Source organism: Acanthochromis polyacanthus, chromosome 7 (genome assembly GCF_021347895.1).
Source record: "Acanthochromis polyacanthus isolate Apoly-LR-REF ecotype Palm Island chromosome 7, KAUST_Apoly_ChrSc, whole genome shotgun sequence".
NCBI classification, from domain to species: Eukaryota; Metazoa; Chordata; class Actinopteri; family Pomacentridae; genus Acanthochromis; species Acanthochromis polyacanthus.
The window spans coordinates 32350909-32370956 of NC_067119.1; the positions used below are offsets into that span (position 1 = coordinate 32350909).

Sequence of the window (20048 nt, forward strand, 5' to 3'; positions counted from 1 at the left end):
ATTGAACTCTACGTCTTAATAAATAGATTTAGCTGATTAAAAATGTAAATATGTAAAACGTATTTACAAAGATTATTTTTTTTGACATTCAGTATATTCTGCGCCTGCGCATTTTAAGTTCATGTCCGTCACACCTTAATGACGTCAGTCATTTAAATTGAAGTGATTTCCCCGCTCTGAGAGAGACCAGAGAGACGTTTTTAATGCGAAGTACACTAGCAGCGATTGAAGGTAGGTAACATTTTCTAAATTGGTAAATTGTATGTGTAAAAACAACACTCTAGGACAACGGTGTTACTAAGACATATAACCGCTTTTTAATTGTCGGCCATGACGGCTGCAGGTCAGCAAGCTAGCTAACGTTATCATTAGCCATTGACATCTTTTGCTAACATTAACTGTGGATTTTTGTCAGGCGCTGTGTGTTAAGGCTGTTAACCTGGCATGGAGGAGTTTGATGACACCATACGGTCGACGTTAGAAGGTATGTTAGAAGGTTAGACGTTAGAAGATATGTTTTACATAAATTAGCTGATTAGCTAAGCAGCGTTAGCATTTGAGAGAGAGAGAGAGAGAGAGCTCGCCACCTAGCAGGGATGTGATTTTTCCGCGAATTCGCGGAATTCCGCTTTTTTTGTTTATTACAGGGATGGGAATTTACCGCGGATCCGCCGATTTCACAAGTTTGAACACTTTACTGTCGCTGATACTCCCGCGCGATGGTAACGACGTTAACGATAGCTTGTTAACGACGATTGTAAACGGCCCAGTGATTGGAAGTCGCTGCGCCGCAGTCGCCGCCCGCCCCCGGTCAACAACTTTCCGCTAGAATCAGAACTTGCTGATCCCATCCATGCACCTAGTCGGCCACCTCTTGGGTTTGCCATGTTAAGTTTTTACCATATTTTTGGATATTTCTGGACAGTATTTGTCCTTGTTTGGGATTGTTGCAATTACAGTAAACAAACATCCACCCAAAAGAGGCATATTTGTCCACTCCCATGTAGATAAGAATATCAAAAACCTGAAAATATCCATTTAAGGTACATTTAAAACATTTTTTTTTTAAATGCAAGTTAACTGTGGAAAATCATGAGATTAATGGGGATTAAATATATTAGTCATTTGACAGCCCAAGAAAAAAGTTAAAATTACCAGGGAAAAAATAACAGAATCCCCATAATGCTGAATTTTCCCTTTGGGGTTTAATAAAGTTTATTCGATTCTATATTGTGAGATAAACAAAATACAAGTTTAATATAAGTTTAAGACATGTTTATTTTTTCTGTCTATAAACTTGCCTCATCTTTATTTGCAACATGTGTCGAAAATACAGGCTTTCAATTATTTTTGATAGGTTGGCAATTAGTAAATGTGATACTTAGCATTTGAGCAAAAGCAGTGCTTCATTGCACAGACAACCCAGCAAGTAAATGTCTATGTGCTTCTAACATGCAGCCACATCTAGAGGAAGCTGGAAAGTGTCTCATTTAAAATCTGATATGTTTTATCAATTTACAGCTGCCAGTGTTGATGAGGAGGCTTTGATTAGCCTTAGCCGGGATGACCTGAAGGATCTTTTTCCTGGCCCTGAAAATTTTCTCAGGAGAAAGAAGCTTTGGGATTTTGTCTGTTGAAAGGTAAATACACATTGAACAACTAATGTGATTATTATTGTCCAAATTGTCTCGCATGATCAATGCCCTTAATTATATTTTACTTTTTTATGCCCCCAACAATTGCAATAGTGTGAAAGTACTACTGACCAAGATGCCAGCACTTGTAGTGGAAGTGAGATTATACCCTCACCTAGAGCCATGCCACCATGCCAGCCTCAAGCTTCCACTCCCATATCCCAAACTGCTGACAAAACAATGAAAATGCCAGACCCACCAGAGTACGTGGTGTACACAGATACAGAGTTGGAAATGGTGCGCAGTCAGTACTTCACATTGCTCTGCAATGGAAAGGCAGAAGACTGTAAGATGTCTAAAGAGCTCTGTTGCAGACTCATAAGGAACACAGTCACCAGCATGGTTGCCATCCTGCGTGCTAGTCTCATGGGGAACCAAGTAAAATACCCCTCCAAAGTCGAAATGAGAGCAATGGCACAGAAGATTGTCGACTATTACCCTATGTTACGTGATGGAGACATATTTATGCCTTGAGTAAGTAGTGTTTGGTTTTTGGTTTTTTTTCTTTAAAAAAAACAAAGTTTGAGTGGGACAGCAACAAGACACACAACTTGTCAAACATTCTTTTACCACAGCTGACTATCTACACCAAAATGTACAAGCAACTCCAAAATATGAGATCTCCAAGGAAGAGGCAGGGTTCCATACCACAACGAGGTAGGGCCAAGAAGACTCTGATCAGCTTGGACAACACAGACGAGGGGTCAGATGGTGACATAAGTGGCGACACAAGCAGCTCAAGTGCAAATACCATTCTTCTTGAGAGCAATGATGACATCAGCGAGGACAACTCCAGTGCAGGTGTGTGCTTAAAGTGGGGAAAAAGTGTGCTGTCATAGTACTGGTTTCTGTACATGAAAACCTTTAATGAGGGTGCATGCCTCCATTTCATGAGTCAGATTGTATTTCAAGGCAGACACAGCATTGTCTATATATTTGCCTGTGCTTTCCTGTTTGTTTCTTTACTTAAGTTTAGAAACTTAAGAACTAGCATCTAACCGACTAGTAAAATACTAAACGTTTAATAAATGAGTAGGCGGTTAAACGATTAAACGACTATCGCGCACATCCCTAACCACTACTATCCAACTCAGCTGCAGGCTCCTTGCCCAGGACTGTGACAGCTCCACCAGCTGCACCTGCAGAAAATGTTGTTGGTAAGCCTGCCTTCACCTTTTGCCACCTCACAGCCTGCTAGATCTGGATTTTTAGATCAAATTACTTAAATCAAACCATCTCTCGCACACCCAAAAAGAAGACTTGTTGTGTTTAGGTTAAGAAAATGCAACTACACAAATGCAAAAAAAAAAGAGAGAATTACTCGCACACAGTTGTCCACTTGCTCAATAAAGAATTTAATTTACAAACACAACATGAGAAATGCAATGAAGGTCTGTGACAGAAATGTTGTTTGTGTTAATTGAATTATTCATTCAGCAAGTGGACCTCAGTGTGCGAGTAATTCTCTCTTTTTTGCATTTGTGTAGTGATTCTTTAACTTTTTACATTTTTGTGTTGTTCGAATTATTCGAAAGATTTTTATCCATCCATCTGATGTGAGCAGTATTACACAAATTATTATATTGGCCTAACTTCATTTGATTTGACACATTCTTTTACAGTGAAGCATCTCAAACATGCATTTAAGCCAAGTTATGTATCATAATGCATTTTTATTAAAAATTGCTGATGAAACAGATAAAGTAACTTTAAAAAACTGTCGGAATTTCTAAAAATTTCATTAAGAAATTACTGCTGTACTCAAGCTTTATTGCCTTTCAGATTTGAGGTTGGCAGAAATAGTACTTCTGATATATGTACCTTACATTTTCTATAGATTTTTTTTTCAAGTCTACTGGGGGGAGTAGTGATGTTTCAATATTGTGCCCATATTGAGTGCTACAATTACTTTCTAAAATAATGTCTTGTAATTTAAACATACAAATGAACTATAATTTCTCGTCTCTGATGGAAGTGTCAAAGTGTTTACTATAAAATGTCTTTCCCTGACTCTCCCCATGCCCTGCTTTATCAATTTTAGCAGGCCAGGAAAGTCGTAAGATGCAGGCGAGGCACTACAAAACTTTGAGGAACATGTACAAGAACCCCAATGCAAAACCCATCCAAAGAGATGTTGCTCAACTTTTGGACCTTGAGTTCGAGGCCAGACGGGCTTTCGTTGTGGGAGATGTTACAAAGGAAGAAGACCGACCCACAAAAGTCTTTGAGGCGTACCCATGCTTTAAAGACTTTCGAAATGTAAGTTTCTTAATTAACTACTTTGTTTGAATTCTTTGTTTATGTCTGCGTAGGCTGCTTAGTTTTATTCTTGGTCAGTGGCTGAATAATAGAGCACTATTTTGTCCTAGGCAATGGATGAGCTGCGTCGCATCATTGATGGCACCAACTGCAAATGCATAGAGGAAATGAAGGGAAGATGGGCAGACTTTTGTGCTCAGGTGCAGTTCTATGGTGTGTGGAAGAAAGCCCTGAAACCTCCTTTCCCCTTGGATGTACGTGGAGGTAAGTTGCAGTTCCATATACCAAATCTATTGTTATATCAACCATGTTCAAACCATTCCATTAAGTACCATTTTCTCTGTTCCATAGTGGATTTCACTATCGCCCTCTTCAATGCACTCCCATCACTTTTCCCCTCACCATCTCCACCACCAAAGTTTCTTGGAAATGCCAGTGACGCCCTTCTTCATATCCTCAAGGTGAGGAACATTATGTTGGTCCTTTGCCAGCCATTGTTATGTGTCCTTCAGTTTCTCACGTTGTTGTGCATTTTCACACTTAACAAGAGCTACCTAAAAGTGAAGTTCAGTAGAGATTAAATGAAATTGTTCATGCTCACAGTTCTTAAATTTAGAATTTTGAAGTTCACCTGTGAACTAATTTATGAAGACAAAAATGGAAGAAAGGCTGAGGCACTCTGATTTTGTTAAAACAATATAAAAATCCTTTATTTAAACATGGACTGGGTAAGATATAAGGCCAACGCATTGCAACTCACTGAGGAGCCTTCATCAGGGCATGAGGCTGACATTTCAGGTGCAGTGATTATTAGTGGTCAGGTAATATGACCAAGTAACATGATCAATAGACGCAACATCTCATAATAGAAAGCAAAATTAACTGTACCAGTCATTCATTCATTGTGTTTTGAACCATCTTTGTGATGTGTTTATCATGCATGTTCATATCATGATGACAATGAGTTTTATTGTGCACTCCTTAATTTTTTTCTTGTAGTGAACTAATTCATGTTCATTTCTTCTGTTCCAACAGTAAATCCAACCATAAACTGTTGATAGCACTCTTGATGCCGTTCATTTGTTGCAGTCTCTTTTAAGCAGTTTTGATGCACAGCACTACTTATCTTCAAACTCTTCACCACATTGTCCTTGTCATTCTATTCCAGCCAGGTGAGGACCCTGTGCTATACCTGGAAAAGCGGCGTCTGTCCTCACCGGTGCTGCTTTTCGATGGGACAGTCTGCATTGTCGCCGTGGGAAACATGCCAGTGAGCACCCTCCCCCAGGAGAATTTTTGGGAAGGAATGTTGGTGTTAATGGCATACTACTACACTTTGCACTTGACATACCCAAAATGTGTTCCAACACTCCTGTCTGTCATCCAAACAGAGGTAGTTGGTGATGCCATCCATGATCAGGATGCCACGAGCACATATAAGAAAGCAATAGCTGAATGGAAATCATTCATTGAAAAATAGGTGAATGCCAAGCAGCATTAGTCTCAGGACAGTTGTGCTTGTTTTGGTTTGCAGCACCTTTCAGTAATTTTGCTCCTGACTTGGCAAACTACTCTGCATGTTTTGTCCAGTGTGTTATGGTTATTTGCAGAAATACCTCACCAGGGGTCCCACACATCCTTAAAACATTCTGTTTGTATTTTCTAGAGGTCTCAAATTTTATATGGCACTTTAACTGAGTCAGGTTGACCATTTTATGATTTGTATTATTTGTTTTCAGTGGATCATCTTGTTTTGGCATTTACAGTGCATATGCAGGGCTTAAAGTTTTCCGGCGCCGCGCCGGATTTCCGGCGCATGGAAGTGTACCATTTAAAAAATTTCATCCATCTCCGTCCTGAAGGCTCCAAGCATGTGCGTCATTGTGCATTCAGTTGCTCCGCTTTAATCAATCAAACTCCAAATCCTACATTAAAAAATATACACCTTCTGTCCAGGCATGCGACTTTCTGATAGAACTTTTACCCAATTACAGTTTTTTAACTGCGAGTGCGCATCGACTGCTGGGCCACGATATGCTGCCCCCTCTTGGTTCGGCATCGTCAGTGCTGCTGAGCCACTGATAAGAAATAGCAGTATCCCACAAACAAAATCCAAATTTGCAAGATTTGTTGGTGGTTTTTGTAATTATGTTTAAAGGGAATTACTGGAAACACATTGATATATATTGCATATTATTTTATTTCTGCTTGGACTGTATACCCATTCCACGTGTCCCAGCCCTGTGGCTGCCTGGTCTCTCCAGAGCGCACGGAGCTCCAATCTGTGAGTGGTGCGGTGAAGAATCGAGCAGCTGATCACTGGTCAATAGCGTTGGAGCTTGTTTTTAGCCCAAAGATGCAGATACTAAAGTTTGCTCAGACTTTGTGTGACAGAGGAGAGAGGATGTGTCTCTGCTGATTAACAAAGAGAGCAGCCGCTGCCGCGATCCCTGAGCCGCGGTGTGTTGACTCGCCCCGTTGGCCAAAGTGCGTCAGTGGCAATGCGCGTGCACGCACCACAGTCCCCATGGTTTCGCCACAAAATAAAAACAAACGGGCTTAGGTATTGAATTAAAAAAGTAACAAAAACAGAAGTTGTTGATTTTGTTAGATTTCTTAATCTTTAAACATTTTCTATGTTTTACAACGGCAAAAGGAAAAAAAGAAACAGCTGTTTTTAGTTTGCTGGATTTTATTTTGAAAGGAAAAAAAATCAAAGATCAAGCCATACGGATTTGTCCCATTATTCTACTCAGAACATCTGTTTAGTTAAATATGCACAGACTGAATGTAGCTTAGGTGATATTAACCTTTTTTATTTGAGGACATATAGGATGTTTGTAATGAGTTAAATAGCTCTCAGCAGATTTTCTGACCTTATGCATCTAAATGATGTCTAGCCACAAACAAAAACTCTCCAATCTTAAGCAAATATTGTTTGTAAGAACAGAACGAACGTATGGGTTGTGTGAAATGAATAATGGATAGATAGTTAAATAAGAATGTTCTTAGCCTGCTTTTCACCGTTTTTTCTTCCCAAAATATAGATAAAAAATAGAAACATTTAAATTGAAAGCCAGCTGAACAAATTATACAGTGAATACATTTTTTCCCCTTACCAAAAACAAACAAAATGTGTGTCAGTTCAAATTGAAAATCAAATGATTTAAACTAATCACAGATTATTGAGGTGTATCAAATGAGCAGTTACTAACATGTGTATGTGTGGTTGTGTGCTACAGAGGGCTTCTTAATCAGATCTTCTGACTCCAGAGGAAAAGGCCAGAGTAGAAGTTCTTCAGCATGAGCAGTCCATTGCTGCCAGGACCCAGATAAACCAGATCAGGAAGGCTCGAATTTCTTTGCTAGTTACAGAGTTTGAGAGAGTCAGCATCATGATCGACTTATTCAGAGGTATCTTATATTGTGAGGCAATAACTAAAATTGCATTTAAGAGTTAATACTAGTGCTTTTACCTGCTTAAATACAAAGTTGGTATAGCAAGTGACATATGACAGTTTATTCTCTTGTAGTGTTCCAGAGAATATTAAACAAGTTAATTCTGTTGTCTGTGTTTTGCAGTTTATTTCAACAAACAACATTTTGAACTTGTTAAAAAGAAAATGTTCAGAAAATCCACAAACAAAGCAAAAAAGAAATTAATTTTTCAAACGGTATTCTCCAAGCACTTAATATTCTCTTGAGACTGACACTTGAGATAATGTAAGTAAAAATTGTGCCTTATGAAGGAAAGCAGCATAGTTTTGTAGCAGTTTTGTTGTGGTTGGTGTTGTTTTGAGTTCTTGTTAAATCTACTGAAGAGAACAATTATTCAAAGTTATTAATAATACATGTACTTGATTTTCATGATTTTTTTTCCCCTTTACACTAAAATAAATCTTTGCAATTATAGTGATGTGGTATTGAAACATCAACACAAAAAAAATCAGACTTGGGGCACTTTCTAAAATGCCTTAAGTTTTGGCTGAGTAAGGTTTTACATTTGAGCAACAATAAAATAGTGGGATCATAATGGGCATTATTTCCACCAGATGACCTCATATTTGCTCTGAATTAATAGAATCTCAAATATATTGTGTTTTAGTGAGTTTTAAAACACATTTAAATACGTTTATTGACACTATAAATTGGATCTTAGACGTTCAGGCTCAGGATTTTTTCTCACTTTAAGCCCTGCATATGTGATTTCTGTGCCAAATTAATGTTGTCTTTGTTTGGGCTACTAAAAAGTCTTAAAATGTTTTAATTTTGATTTTAAGATTGTGGAAGAACCCTGACCCAGTGTTGATGGTGTAGTTATTACTCCTGAAAGTTAAATAAATGTTGATGCTTATCATACATGTCCTGCTTGTTATTTCAGTAGAGTCAGCCAGGATAATCTTAGAATAAGGTCTGGTTGTAAGTTTTTGGGTTTGGTTTTAATATAGATTTAGGTTTATTTCAAGATAAACCAACTTCTATCAAGACACAGTGTAATCATACTGTACTAATACTGAGTAATCTTTACTTAAATTAGTATTTTTTTCTTGTTTTTAAACCTTGATTTACTAAAAATGAGAAAATAATAAAAAATATATATAATTATTTGCTTATATTTGGTATTTTTCACTTATTATTGGGCAGTAATCAAGTTTGATTTCAAGTATTTTGATCTAAAAATCAGCATTTTTAGCTTATTTTAACCCTTTTGGATACTTACCAGGGACAACTTATATATATATTACATATTCTGTACTTATAGCAACTTGTTCTCAGCTGTATCCCATAAACGTCATAGGGTTCTAGTTGTGTTAGGTTCATTTTGTCGTTATATACTATACAAAACTTATTTAAACCGACAATTCAGAAAAGTTTGTTACCTTGCTGACGTATGTGCGAGAGGATGTAGGCCCCCTCGTCCCGCACCATGAACCGGGACGAGGGGGCCTACATCATCTCGCACACCTGGAACACCATCCTCCGGAGACCACCGGACGGCGGGAGGCGTGGTCAGTTTGACAGATTCTGACAGATCTGTCAAACCGACCACGTTATAAAAAAGGACACGTCACCAAACGTCAGATGACGCTCTGAGGAAGACAGCAGAAGCTTTCGAAACGTAACTAATACATTATTAATGTAAGAACACTTTGGAGCAGATCTGACTAGTTTGAATTCCAGTGTTGTTTTGATCCATCCATTAACCCTGTGACTCCTTAACATCATCTGACTTTATCATCTCCACTTTCCACTATGTAGAGTTGGTTCTGGTTAAATTCTAGACTAGCCAAGTTGTTGTTTAACCTGTTAGCTTTATAGTTCTAGTTCCCTGTAGTCCCCTTTTTCTGCCTATATCCTACCTTATGAGGTTTAGAGTATTCTCAGTATTTTTCTGTATAGACGCTGGTTGTCGTAACTCCGCCTGCCATCTAGAGTGTCCTACGCTCTGAGTCAGTTCTAGCGCTTGTTCTGTTTTCTATATTTACTATTTCCTGTTGTAGTCTTTTGACTGCAGTTGTAGTCCTGTTCATGCTACCTTACATTGTAAATCCATTTTGTATTAATTTGCCTATGCCTTGTGTTCAGCTCTAACCCTGCACGTGAGCCTCAGTCAGCGGATTTGTAAATATGTCATAGTGGAGCATTTTCTGAAATATGTGGCAACTACTAAACACTGTGTAACAACAAGACATAGCTATTGGTCATAATAAGCTGTTTGCACAACTGTGAATGTAATTAAATTCTGTGACACATCATCCTGTTCTTTTATCTACAGTCGTTTAGGTTCTCTCTAAATATTTATGTAACAGTAGAGGATGGAAACAAACATTAAATTGCTTTATGAATCAGCTTTACTGCGTACATTAACTGGCACCGTTGCCCCTTTGAAAAAGAAGGTAATAAATTATAAAATAGCCCCATGATATAATGAATAACTGCACATCTCATAGCAGACTTCAAGAAGACTGGAAGAAATTGTAAGACAACCTGACCATGGCCTCTGACAGAAAGTCGTGAGAAAGACAGCTCATAGGGCATCACTGTTTCTCTACATGAGAGCTTTAATTATTCTTCATATACTTTCTGAAAAGTTTGGTAAAAAAAAAAAAAGACAAAAACTAATATTTTCAGCTGAACTAAAGACTGAAAATATTAGTTTGTGCTTTTATGTTGGTCATTTTGTGTTCCAATCTGGTAATTTTCTGGCTCATTTTGGTAAATTTTCTGGCTGATTGGTCATTTAGTGATTAATTTTGGTGAGTTTCTGGCTCATATTGGTGATTTAGTGTCTCATTTTGATCATTTTATAGATGATATTAATTCAACTTTAGAGTACAAATATTTTGAAAGTAAAATGCATTTTTTAAACAGTCCGTTGTGATGGCAGTGAGTAGAACTCCTAGCAACTGTTGCCACATTCCATATTCTGAACAAAAACCTTAAATATCTTGAGAAATTCAGTTTAGCACACAAACCTTGGAGATATTCAAGAAGCAGGTGAAGATTTCAAGTGTGAAACTTTGGCGAACACTATGAGCAAAGACTACAACAGAAAAATGAAGCCTCCTCAGCCACTGGGGGAAAATTCAGGTAAGACACACGTCCAGGCAATGAGCTGCAACTCGGCTCCAAATATCAAACTACAGACTGACTTGTCAGATTTAAGACTTTCACAGCACTGTCATGTTAACATTTGGTCAGTTTGTTGTTAATTTTGCTTTTATTCATGGTGGTTTTAGTTCAATTTTGGACATTTTGTTCTTAATTTGAATCTTTTTGTGTTGTTTTTTTGTTTACAAAAAGATAGTTTTTGTTCAGTTTGGATTATTTTATGTCTCATTTTGCATGCATTCGTGATTTTTCTGTTCCAATTTTGCTGTTTTGGTCATTTTCTACCTTTTGTATCGTGTTGTTTGTTCCACTTTGGTCATTTTATGTCTCATTTTGTTCATTTTGTGTCCTGTATTGATCAATTTATGCTTCTTTGAGGCCATTTGTGTCTCATTTCAGTCATTTTGTGTCTCCTTGTGGTAATTTTCAGGTTCATATTGTTCATTTTGTGTCTTCTTTTTTGTCATGTTGCATCTCTTTATGGATGGTTTTGTTTAATCTTGACAATTTTGTGTCTGATATTTTCCACTTCTGTCTCATTCTGTGTTCTTTATTGTTGCTTTGCTCTGTTGTCCTTTATGTTGGTCATTTTACATTTCTTTGTGGTCACTTGGTGTTCCAGTTTGTTCATTTTCTAGCTCATTTTGGCATTGAAGGGTTTTTTGGGTTATATTTAGGTTGTTTTCTGTCTCAAATTGGTGATTTTGTGTCTCATCTTGGTCATTTTCTGTCTCTTTGGTTGTTTTGTATTTCATTTTGCTCACTTTCAGTCTCAATTTTGTAACTTTATGTCTCATATTAGTCATTTTCTGTCTCATTTTGTGTCACATTTTGGTCATTTTCTGTCTGATATCGGCCACTTCTGTCTCATTTTGCATTTGGTTATTGATGCTTTGTTCTATTCTGCAGTTTGTGCTTTTATGTCGGTCATTTTGTGTTCCAATCTGGTAATTTTTTGGCTCATTTTGGTAAATTTTCTGGCTGATTGGTCATTTAGTGATTAATTTTGGTGATTTTCTGGCTCATATTGGTGATTTAGTGTCTCATTTTGATCATTTTATAGATGATATTAAATTCAACTTTAGAGTACAAATATTTTGAAAGTAAAATGCATTTTTAAATGTGATGGCAGTGAGTAGAACTCCTAACAACTGTTGCCACATTCCATATTCTGAACAAGAACTTTTAAAGAAAGTCAGTTTAACGCACAAACCGTGGAGATACTCAAGAGACAGGTGAAGATTTTAAGAGTGAAACTTTGGAGAACATCATGAGCAAAGACTCGGATAGGAAAATGAAGCCTCCTCAGGGTAAGAGAAGTCCAGGCAAAGAACTCAGCTCCAGATATCACATTACAGACTGACTTCTTAGATTTAAGACTTTCACATAACTCTCACACCAACTTTTGGTCAGTTTGTTGTTAATTTCAGTCATTTTGCAGTTATTTATGATGGTTTTAGTTCAATTCAGTTCATTTTGTGTCTTCATTTTGGTTATTTTGGATCTTTTTTATGTTGTTTTGGTTCCATTTTGCTCACCTAAACATTGTTTTTACTCAATTTAGATTATTTTGTCTTATTTTGAATGCATGTATGACTTTTCTGTTCCATTTTTTGCCATTTTGTCTCAGTTTTGTAATTTTCTGCCTCATTTCAACCGTCTTGTAAGCCATCATGGGCTTTCCGTCTGATTTTCATTATTTTCTGTTTTTTGCATATTTCTATAGATTTGTCAAATTGTTTACATTTTGTAGCATATTTTTTTTAAAATTTGGGGCTAAATTTAGGCCATTTTTGTGGCACCTTTTTGCATCCGTTTGTGTATTTTTTGCTCCAATTTGGTAAATTTTTCAGCACATTTTGGGCACACTATGTCTCTTTTGGACATTTGGTAAATTTGATGGTTTTTCTTCCATTTTGGCTATTTTGCATCTCTGTAAGCTTTTTGGGAGCATTTTAGTTCTCATTTTGATTCTTTTTTGTGTCTTAAAAATTGTTCAGTTTTGAAGATTTCCTTGCTCATTTTGATCTTTAAATGTGCCATGATGATTTTGAGTTATTTATGCCTTATTTGATGACTATGGGTCCCATTCTGGTTATTTTGGCCACACTGATTTTTTTTAGACATTTTATGTCCATTTTGGTCATTTTCTACCTTTTGTACGATTTTTTTTTTTGTTCCGTTCTGGTTACTTTGTGTCCCATTTGAACTGTTCACTTACATTGCTGGATCATTCCGTAGACTGTTTGGGTCTTTTTCTCACCACTTGTTATTGTGTACAGAGCAGCACAACTGAATGTAGTTTTCATGTTTGACATTTAATCATTTTATGCATCATTATAATCATTTTGTGGCTAATTTTGCTCATACTGTGTCTTATTTGGATTATTTTGCACGTCTTTAAGGTTGTTATTGACTCGTTTTGTGTCTCACTTCAGTAATTTTCCGTCTATTATGTTGTTTAGTTTTTCTTTGGATGGTTTTGTTTCATTTATTGGCTTCCTGACTCATTCTACATCGGTTTATCTCATATTGTTGCTCATTTTGAGCAATTTATGTTTCATTATGCAAATTTTCTCTCTCTTTCAAAAGTCTTTTGTCCCATTTTAGTCATCCTGCTGCTCTTGATTTACTTTTTTGTCCTACTTTGGTAATTTTGTTGTTTATTTTGATCATTTTGTGTCTGTTTGGTCAATTTCTGTCTTTTCATGTTGTTTTTGGTTCCATTTTGATAATTTTGCATCTGTTTAAGATTTTCCTGTTCCATTTTACTCACTTGAATCATTTTATGCCTCTTTATTGTTTGTTTGTTTTATGTTTCATGTAAATAGAGTCACCAAACAAGAATGAAAGGGAGCAGAAAGAAGACAAGTCTTATTATGTCTCCCCCTTTATCCCCAGAAATCAATTACAAAAAGTGAACTTAGAAACAACAACAAAGAAAAACATAAAAATATATATGTGATTATTTATGTGATTGTTATTGTCTCATTTGGGTGATTTTGTGCGTCATATGGTTGTTTTTGTGTTTTCACACTTGTTGTCTCACTCAGTCATCAAACCCTGCTCTTGTCCTTTAACTTTGTCCTGCGCAGAGACCAGTAGCGACCCTCTAGAGGGCTGCAGTCAGCGAGGAGACAAAAGGAAGGCCTCTGATGCTGCTGAAGCTCCGTCCAAAAAGAGGAGGCTTGAACCGGCGCAGCACAGAACTAAGCTGTCAGAAGAGGAGCAGAGAGGTTAGCAGAAAGATGTGCTGGAAAAATGAGGAAGTGTCATTTATGTCCCTCACAGTTGTAGTAAAACTAAATCTGTGTCTGTTCAGAACAATTCCATGGAAAATACGAGCAGCAACATAAGCTCGGAGTTGGAGGTTGTGGGTCTGTGTTCGCTGGGCGCCGCAAATCGGATGATTTGCCGGTAAGATGAAGAAACACTTGTTATGTGATTGATGACAGCTTTTTCCTGTATGAGGCTGAAACGTCTCGATTCATAAAATCCTAACCAAAGCTGTTTGTGTGTCGCAGGTGGCGATAGAACACATCCCAAAAGACAACGTGCCGTGCAAACACGTGGTGAGTGTTCAGCCCTGAAGGTGTCACGTTCTCCTGTGGAGCTTCAGTCCTTCATCCTACTTTGTGTTTCCTGTTTCAGGACCACAACAGGGAGAAGCTCTCCATCGAAGTAGCTGCTATGCTGAGGATTCAGGCTGCTACAGCTGGATTGATGAGGACGTCAGCACCGATATCCCTGCTGGACTGGTACGACATGGGCCAAGAGCTGATCCTGGTTCTAGAGAGACCAGTTCCCTCAGAACTGATTACGTGGTGGGCAATTGAGCCTTACTGGAGGAGGAGGCGAAGGTAGGCTGCTGGGAAGATCCTGGTTCTGAGGTTGAATCCATAGTGGGCAGCATCATCAATCAATAACTGATACAGAAAACATTATTTATTCGGTTATGTAGTTAACAAAGGGAGGATGTTGTCAGTGCAACATTCAGAAAACATTTTAAGGTTATTATTCCCTAATAGTGTCTGCAGAGAAGATTTTTCTATGTTTAGAGAGAACATTCAAGGAGATGAAAAACAAAAAACATTACAAGAACTTTGCAGAACACTATCAAAGATTTTAGAATAAAAACCTTCTGTCTGGCTTTAAATACAGTCTGAGCATCATTCAGCTCAGTCTGAAGATGTGAATGCCTTCCGACATCCATTAACCACCACAGTAGTCTTTGTCATGGTGCCCGTTGCTCGCTATACTCCCACAATGCTCTCTGCTTGCAAACACTGAACTGCCTGTTAAACGGTAAGAGACTCCACCTACCTTCTTCTGCCACATTGGTCAACATCATTTTAATGTTTTTTTAATAAAAACATAATCTATTAACCGTTACTATTACCATTCCTTGGTCTCCATTAATGAAGCAAAATTTTGGTGCTGCTTAGAAGTTACAAAAATTTGAAGGAAAACATCTTAATTTGGGTCCATCTTGTGTTGACTTGAAGAGTCTTTGCACTTCCTGTTTTATTTATCACTTTTCTCTGTCTGTCCCAGATCATTGTGAAACAGCTCGTGGATGCTGCCATTGACCTGGAGGACAAAGGCATCTTTCACCGGGACATTAAATGCGAAAAAATTCTGATCGAGACCGGATCAGGAGTCCCGCGTGTTCGACTCATCGACTTCGGGCTGAGCTGTTTTGCAAAGAAGCGATCGTGCTATCGCAAATTTTATGGTGAGACGAGAAGACGTGTTACTAGACTTTTTGAAAATCTTCATTTAACTTCAACAATTTTATCATTTATTGGGAAACACCACCTGAAGCTGCAAAGATTTATTTCCCTTCTGTGATCTTTCCATTCTTTTTGCATGTAATCTTATTTTCTACCTCAAGTAATTTTGTAAGTAAGTTTGTCAGTCTCTTCTACTTTCGCCTCTGCCGTCTGTAATCTTTATCCAATTTTACAATATCACAGTCAGTTTTGTGCATCTTTTATCAGCTGTCTACATATCTAATGTCTCACTGATTATAGCGATGCTGATTAATGTGCTTTGACCCTGAAAGTTAAAACATGTTTCAAAGCAGCAAAAACATCAGTAACTCTCCTGGAAACATCTTTTTGGACCGCTCTGTATATCTACATACATACACATACAATGAACATGAACTTTTCTTCTAACTGGAACAAAGGAAAGAACCAGAAGAAAACGCAACAAAAACCACATGTCCCTATTGTTCTGCAGGCACTCACGATCACGCCCCTCCAGAGTGGTACTGCCGCCGCCCCTACCGGGCCGGGCCCACCACGGTGTATCAGGTGGGGATTGTGCTTTTTGTGATGACCCACAGAGTTAACTTTGAGACCACCATGTACTTCGGAGAAAGGGTGCAGATCAGCGACAAAGTGTCCAAAGGTGAGAAAAACAAACCTGTGAGCAGACGTTCAGCTGCTCTTTGACGGGATGCAGCCGTCGCCTTCATCTTTCTTGTTTCTCTGCAGACTGCCGGGATTTCTTAGAGAAGTGCTTCACGCTGGTCCCTGAACATCGGCCCAAACTGAGGGAGCTCCTTCATCATCCATGGCTGAGATAAAAACACCACACTCACACTGCACCTCATCACAAACACGATACACCTTAACTATCGTCCCATGTCGGTCACGCCAAATGCATTTTGTCATCTTGTCAAAAGTGACAGAATTTACTGAATTGAAAAAAATTAAAATACAATAGGGCCATTCCATGCCAAATCACCCAGAATTAGAAAAAATCCCCAGGTCACCATCTCAGAAAATTCTGAAAAAAATTACACTTGTAGGCATATCAGAGAAACTGAGAAATCCCAAATTTTAGCTACAAAACTCTAATACTTTGGAAGTTACAGCACATAGAAAATTAAGGGTTTTTATTGACGTTTTCTACCACAGCATGATCAGCCATGTTGGAGGATCAATAACTTTTGTTTTTTTCTATCTCAGAATTCTGATATTATACATCTAGGCCTAACTTTTCCTGTAGAATCCATTTTTGTCATCATCAAGGTCGCATGTCTTTTAGTTACTGTGCTATCAAGCTCTCAAAATGGCTGTAAGCCTAATTTTTTTCAAAATTGATGGTATATATTTATGCATTTTGCAGAAATAGGGATTGGACTATAGAAAAGAAGCTTCTCATATCAAATGTTATGACTATTCAGCAATCAGAAATGCTTTCAGACTGAGAATAGTGTGAATGGTAACTGAGGAATACATTTTTCGAAAATTACATTTTTTGATTTTATACAAAAATGACCTCTATTCAATGCACTAAAATCTAATGAGCTCAGTTGTTCAGGATCTTAAAATCTCTACCATAGTTTTATACCATGATAAGCTTTAAGTGTGAGAAGTTTCAACTTTGGGGTCAAAGTGCTTCATATTCTTGTAATATTTTGAAGATTCACACAAGTGTAGCGCTTTTGGTCACGTGTAAAAAATATGAAAAATCAGTAAAACTTGTAATAGCTTAGTTTTATAGTTAAATATCAATATATCGGGCTTTGCAAAAGTTCTGTTACACGGTTTCATGATTTTTAGAGATGTTTACATGTCGGAGTGAAAAATTCCATTAAATAAACTGAAAGTTCTACCTTATAGGCAGGTGTCATTAATACAATTTTTTTTTCCTCCGGTGAAGTTGTATCAAGATGGAAGTCAAAAGAGTTGAGATATCTGCTCTCCTTCATGCTGGCCACAACAAGTCTGACAGAGCCAAGCAGCTGAACATCAGCCGGATGACCGTCCACAGAGTCGCGGAGAGGCTCAAGAATGGTGAAGATCTTTCAGTGATCTTTCAAGAATGAGGAAGACCTGAAAGATCTTCACCATTCTTTAGCCTCTCCGCGACTCTGTGGACGGTCATCCGGCTGATGTTCAGCACAAAGGAGAGCAGATATCTCAACTCTTTTGACTTCCATCTTGATACAACTTCACCGGAGAAAAAAAATTGTATTAAGGACACCTGCCTATAAGGCAGAACTTTCAGTTTATTTAATGGAATTTTTCACTCCGACATGTAAACATCTCTAAAGATCATGAAACCATGTAACAGAACTTTTGCAAAGCCCGGTATTTGATCTACTCAAAGAGTTAGTGGTGAAAAAACAACCAACAACCATCAATACCTTCAAAAAAAACATGACTTTGCCACAAAAGTTTATTATCCACAACATGAAATAATATATATTATGCATACTCACAAGGAAATAATGTTTCAACACATCATCCACATGTGTAATATATTGTTCAAAAGATACTTACAAACTACATCCTAAATGCTACGAGTAAGCATGGCATTGTAGGCATACCTTAAATCAATTTTGATTTACGGTAGTTTGTAAGTATCTTTTGAACAATATATTACACATGTGGATGATGTGTTGAAACATTATTTCCTTGCGAGTATGCATAATATATATTATTTCATGTTGTGGATAATAAACTTTTGTGGCAAAGTCATGGGTTTTTTTGAAGGTATTGATGGTTGTTGATAGGAAAACAACATCTTATCCAGAGTTGTGGGAACATTCTCCTGTGGAGCTTCAGTACTTTCACCTTGCATTCCTTGTGTTTCATTTTTCAGAATGGGAAGGTCCTTTCCATAGATGTGGCAGGAGGAGTATTCAAGCTGATCCTGGTTCTGGAGAGACCGGTTGCCTCTGGAGGGCAGCGGAGGTTTGCTGGAGGAGGCGGAGGCCGAGGTAGGCTGTTTGGAGAATCCTGTTTCTGGGGTTTTACTTCACACCAGAGAAGTACATTGTAAACTATTTATCAGCAATTTACCAAACCTTAGATCCTTGTGGATGTTTAAAGTATACATGGTACCATCAGCCTTTATTTACGCTATGCAGACGCACTTGTATCGTATTAAGTCAAGTTTTACAGTATACGTCAAACTGCCATCGTCCCAAGTCTGCACGAACTCTGGTGGATTTAGAAAATTGCTACATTTACGTAGTCGTGTCTTTCCAAGGCCGCATTAACTCTCACAGACTTGGGGAGACAAGAGAGTTTCAGTCGGACCTTCATGTATTCATCGATGCAGAAAGAACAAGTTGTACCGTCGTCTTCCCAAGTCTGCATGAAGTCTTGTAGACTTTGGGAGGTGACGAAGTCTACGAATTCTTAAGTACTTGTCGATGATGAAGGTAAATGTCGTACCATCATCTTCCTAAGTCAGTGCATATTCAGCAGACTTTGGAAGATGATGAAATTTATGTTTCTCAGACTCGCTTGTAGGAAGGTTTATGTTGTAATGCAGTCTTTCCATGTCTGTGTGGACTCTTGGATATTTATTAAGTATTGAAAAGTATATCTCATGTAACCTTACAGACTCGACAATGCGGAAAGTATAAGTCGTGCCGTCATTGAAATTTACATCACTCAAGTCTGCATATACTCTGGTAGACGCTGAAAGTTGCCAGAACATTCCAAACCGAACATACATGTCAATGTTAAACGTATACATCATATCTGCCAAAGTCTGCACAAGCTCTTGTGGACTTTGGAAAATGACCAAAGTTACATTTCAAGGACTCGTTTGTACTTTTAGATGCTGAAAGTCTAAAAGTCGTACTGTCATCTCCTTTCGTCTTTAACCATCATTTTCCAAAATGTATGTCTTATGTACTCACCAATACAGGAAGTATAAGTTGTCTGTCATTGACATTGACGTCACACAGGACTTCACATCCTCTCAGACGTAGAAGATATAAAACCAGTGTTACACTTTGCTCATCCACATGGATCCTCCACAGACATACAGGAGTAGAATCAACATTTAATGCTGCTCTAATGCTGTTTTCGGTTCAACCAGAAGAACTCAAGTTGTTTTTTTCTTCCTTCTCTCCTGCAGCCTCCAGCCAGCCGTCCGTGGAAAGGGGATCTCTCTTTGAATTGCCTTTCCCGAGGTTTCTTCCCATGAGGAAGTTTTTCCTCGTCTTCATAGAGAGCTTGGGCTGGATCCAGACCTCCTCAAAAATAAAACTTCATTATAATAAATGCAATCATTTATAGATTGTTTACTGGTCACATTTTCAGGTACATCCTGGTTAATGAGTTATTTACACAAAGCAGCAAATGTAAACACAAGTTTCAGCTTCAATTTGAATCACGGTTGGTTCTATAGATGCAGAGAAACTAAAATGTTATCAAGACTTGTAAAAGACATCACCTACACATTTTAGAGGATGACGTACATTTTACATTTATTATAGAGCTGCTTTACAGATTAATAATTCAAAATAGAGCCAACAAACAGCAGGTGATCTAAAGTAAATACAAATGAAAACCAACCTCGGCTTTACCAGCTGCAAAATTAATATCAACACGTTAATGCTTACCAAAGTATAATCCAGTTCTATAAAATACACTCTTATGAGTTCATTAGTTTAAAAGATTAAAAGTCCAGCCTACGGATGTAGCTCAACCTTTTAAGCTGCATTTA

General features: G+C 37.7%; 1 protein-coding gene and 2 long non-coding RNA genes across 5 annotated transcripts; all 3 read left to right on the forward strand.

The window, feature by feature from the left end:
* The first annotated feature begins 133 nt into the window (after positions 1–133).
* LOC110971707 (uncharacterized) lies at positions 134–8307 on the forward strand. Of its 3 annotated transcripts, XM_051950315.1 has the most exons (10): positions 134–231; positions 416–484; positions 1522–1640; positions 1749–2168; positions 2270–2495; positions 2789–2851; positions 3736–3953; positions 4064–4217; positions 4305–4414; positions 5122–8307. In XM_051950315.1, exons 5-10 carry the CDS (start codon positions 2288–2290, stop codon positions 5431–5433), a joined length of 1065 nt encoding a protein of 354 aa, XP_051806275.1. In that variant the 5' UTR covers positions 134–231; positions 416–484; positions 1522–1640; positions 1749–2168; positions 2270–2287; the 3' UTR covers positions 5434–8307. The 3 variants fall into 3 exon arrangements, 2 of the variants coding, with proteins under 2 accessions (XP_051806275.1, XP_051806276.1); XR_007942863.1 differs by lacking the exon at positions 4305–4414; XM_051950316.1 differs by lacking the exon at positions 416–484.
* A 5355-nt stretch (positions 8308–13662) lies between these two features.
* LOC127534637 (uncharacterized) lies at positions 13663–17110 on the forward strand. Its single transcript, XR_007942865.1, has 7 exons — positions 13663–13801; positions 13888–13982; positions 14090–14137; positions 14217–14425; positions 15120–15300; positions 15810–15980; positions 16067–17110. It is a non-coding gene; the product is annotated as an uncharacterized LOC127534637 (long non-coding RNA).
* Positions 17111–18062: 952 nt separating this feature from the next.
* LOC127534638 (uncharacterized) lies at positions 18063–19617 on the forward strand. The gene is made up of 2 exons (XR_007942866.1): positions 18063–18303; positions 19458–19617. It is a non-coding gene; the product is annotated as an uncharacterized LOC127534638 (long non-coding RNA).
* Positions 19618–20048: the final 431 nt, after the last annotated feature.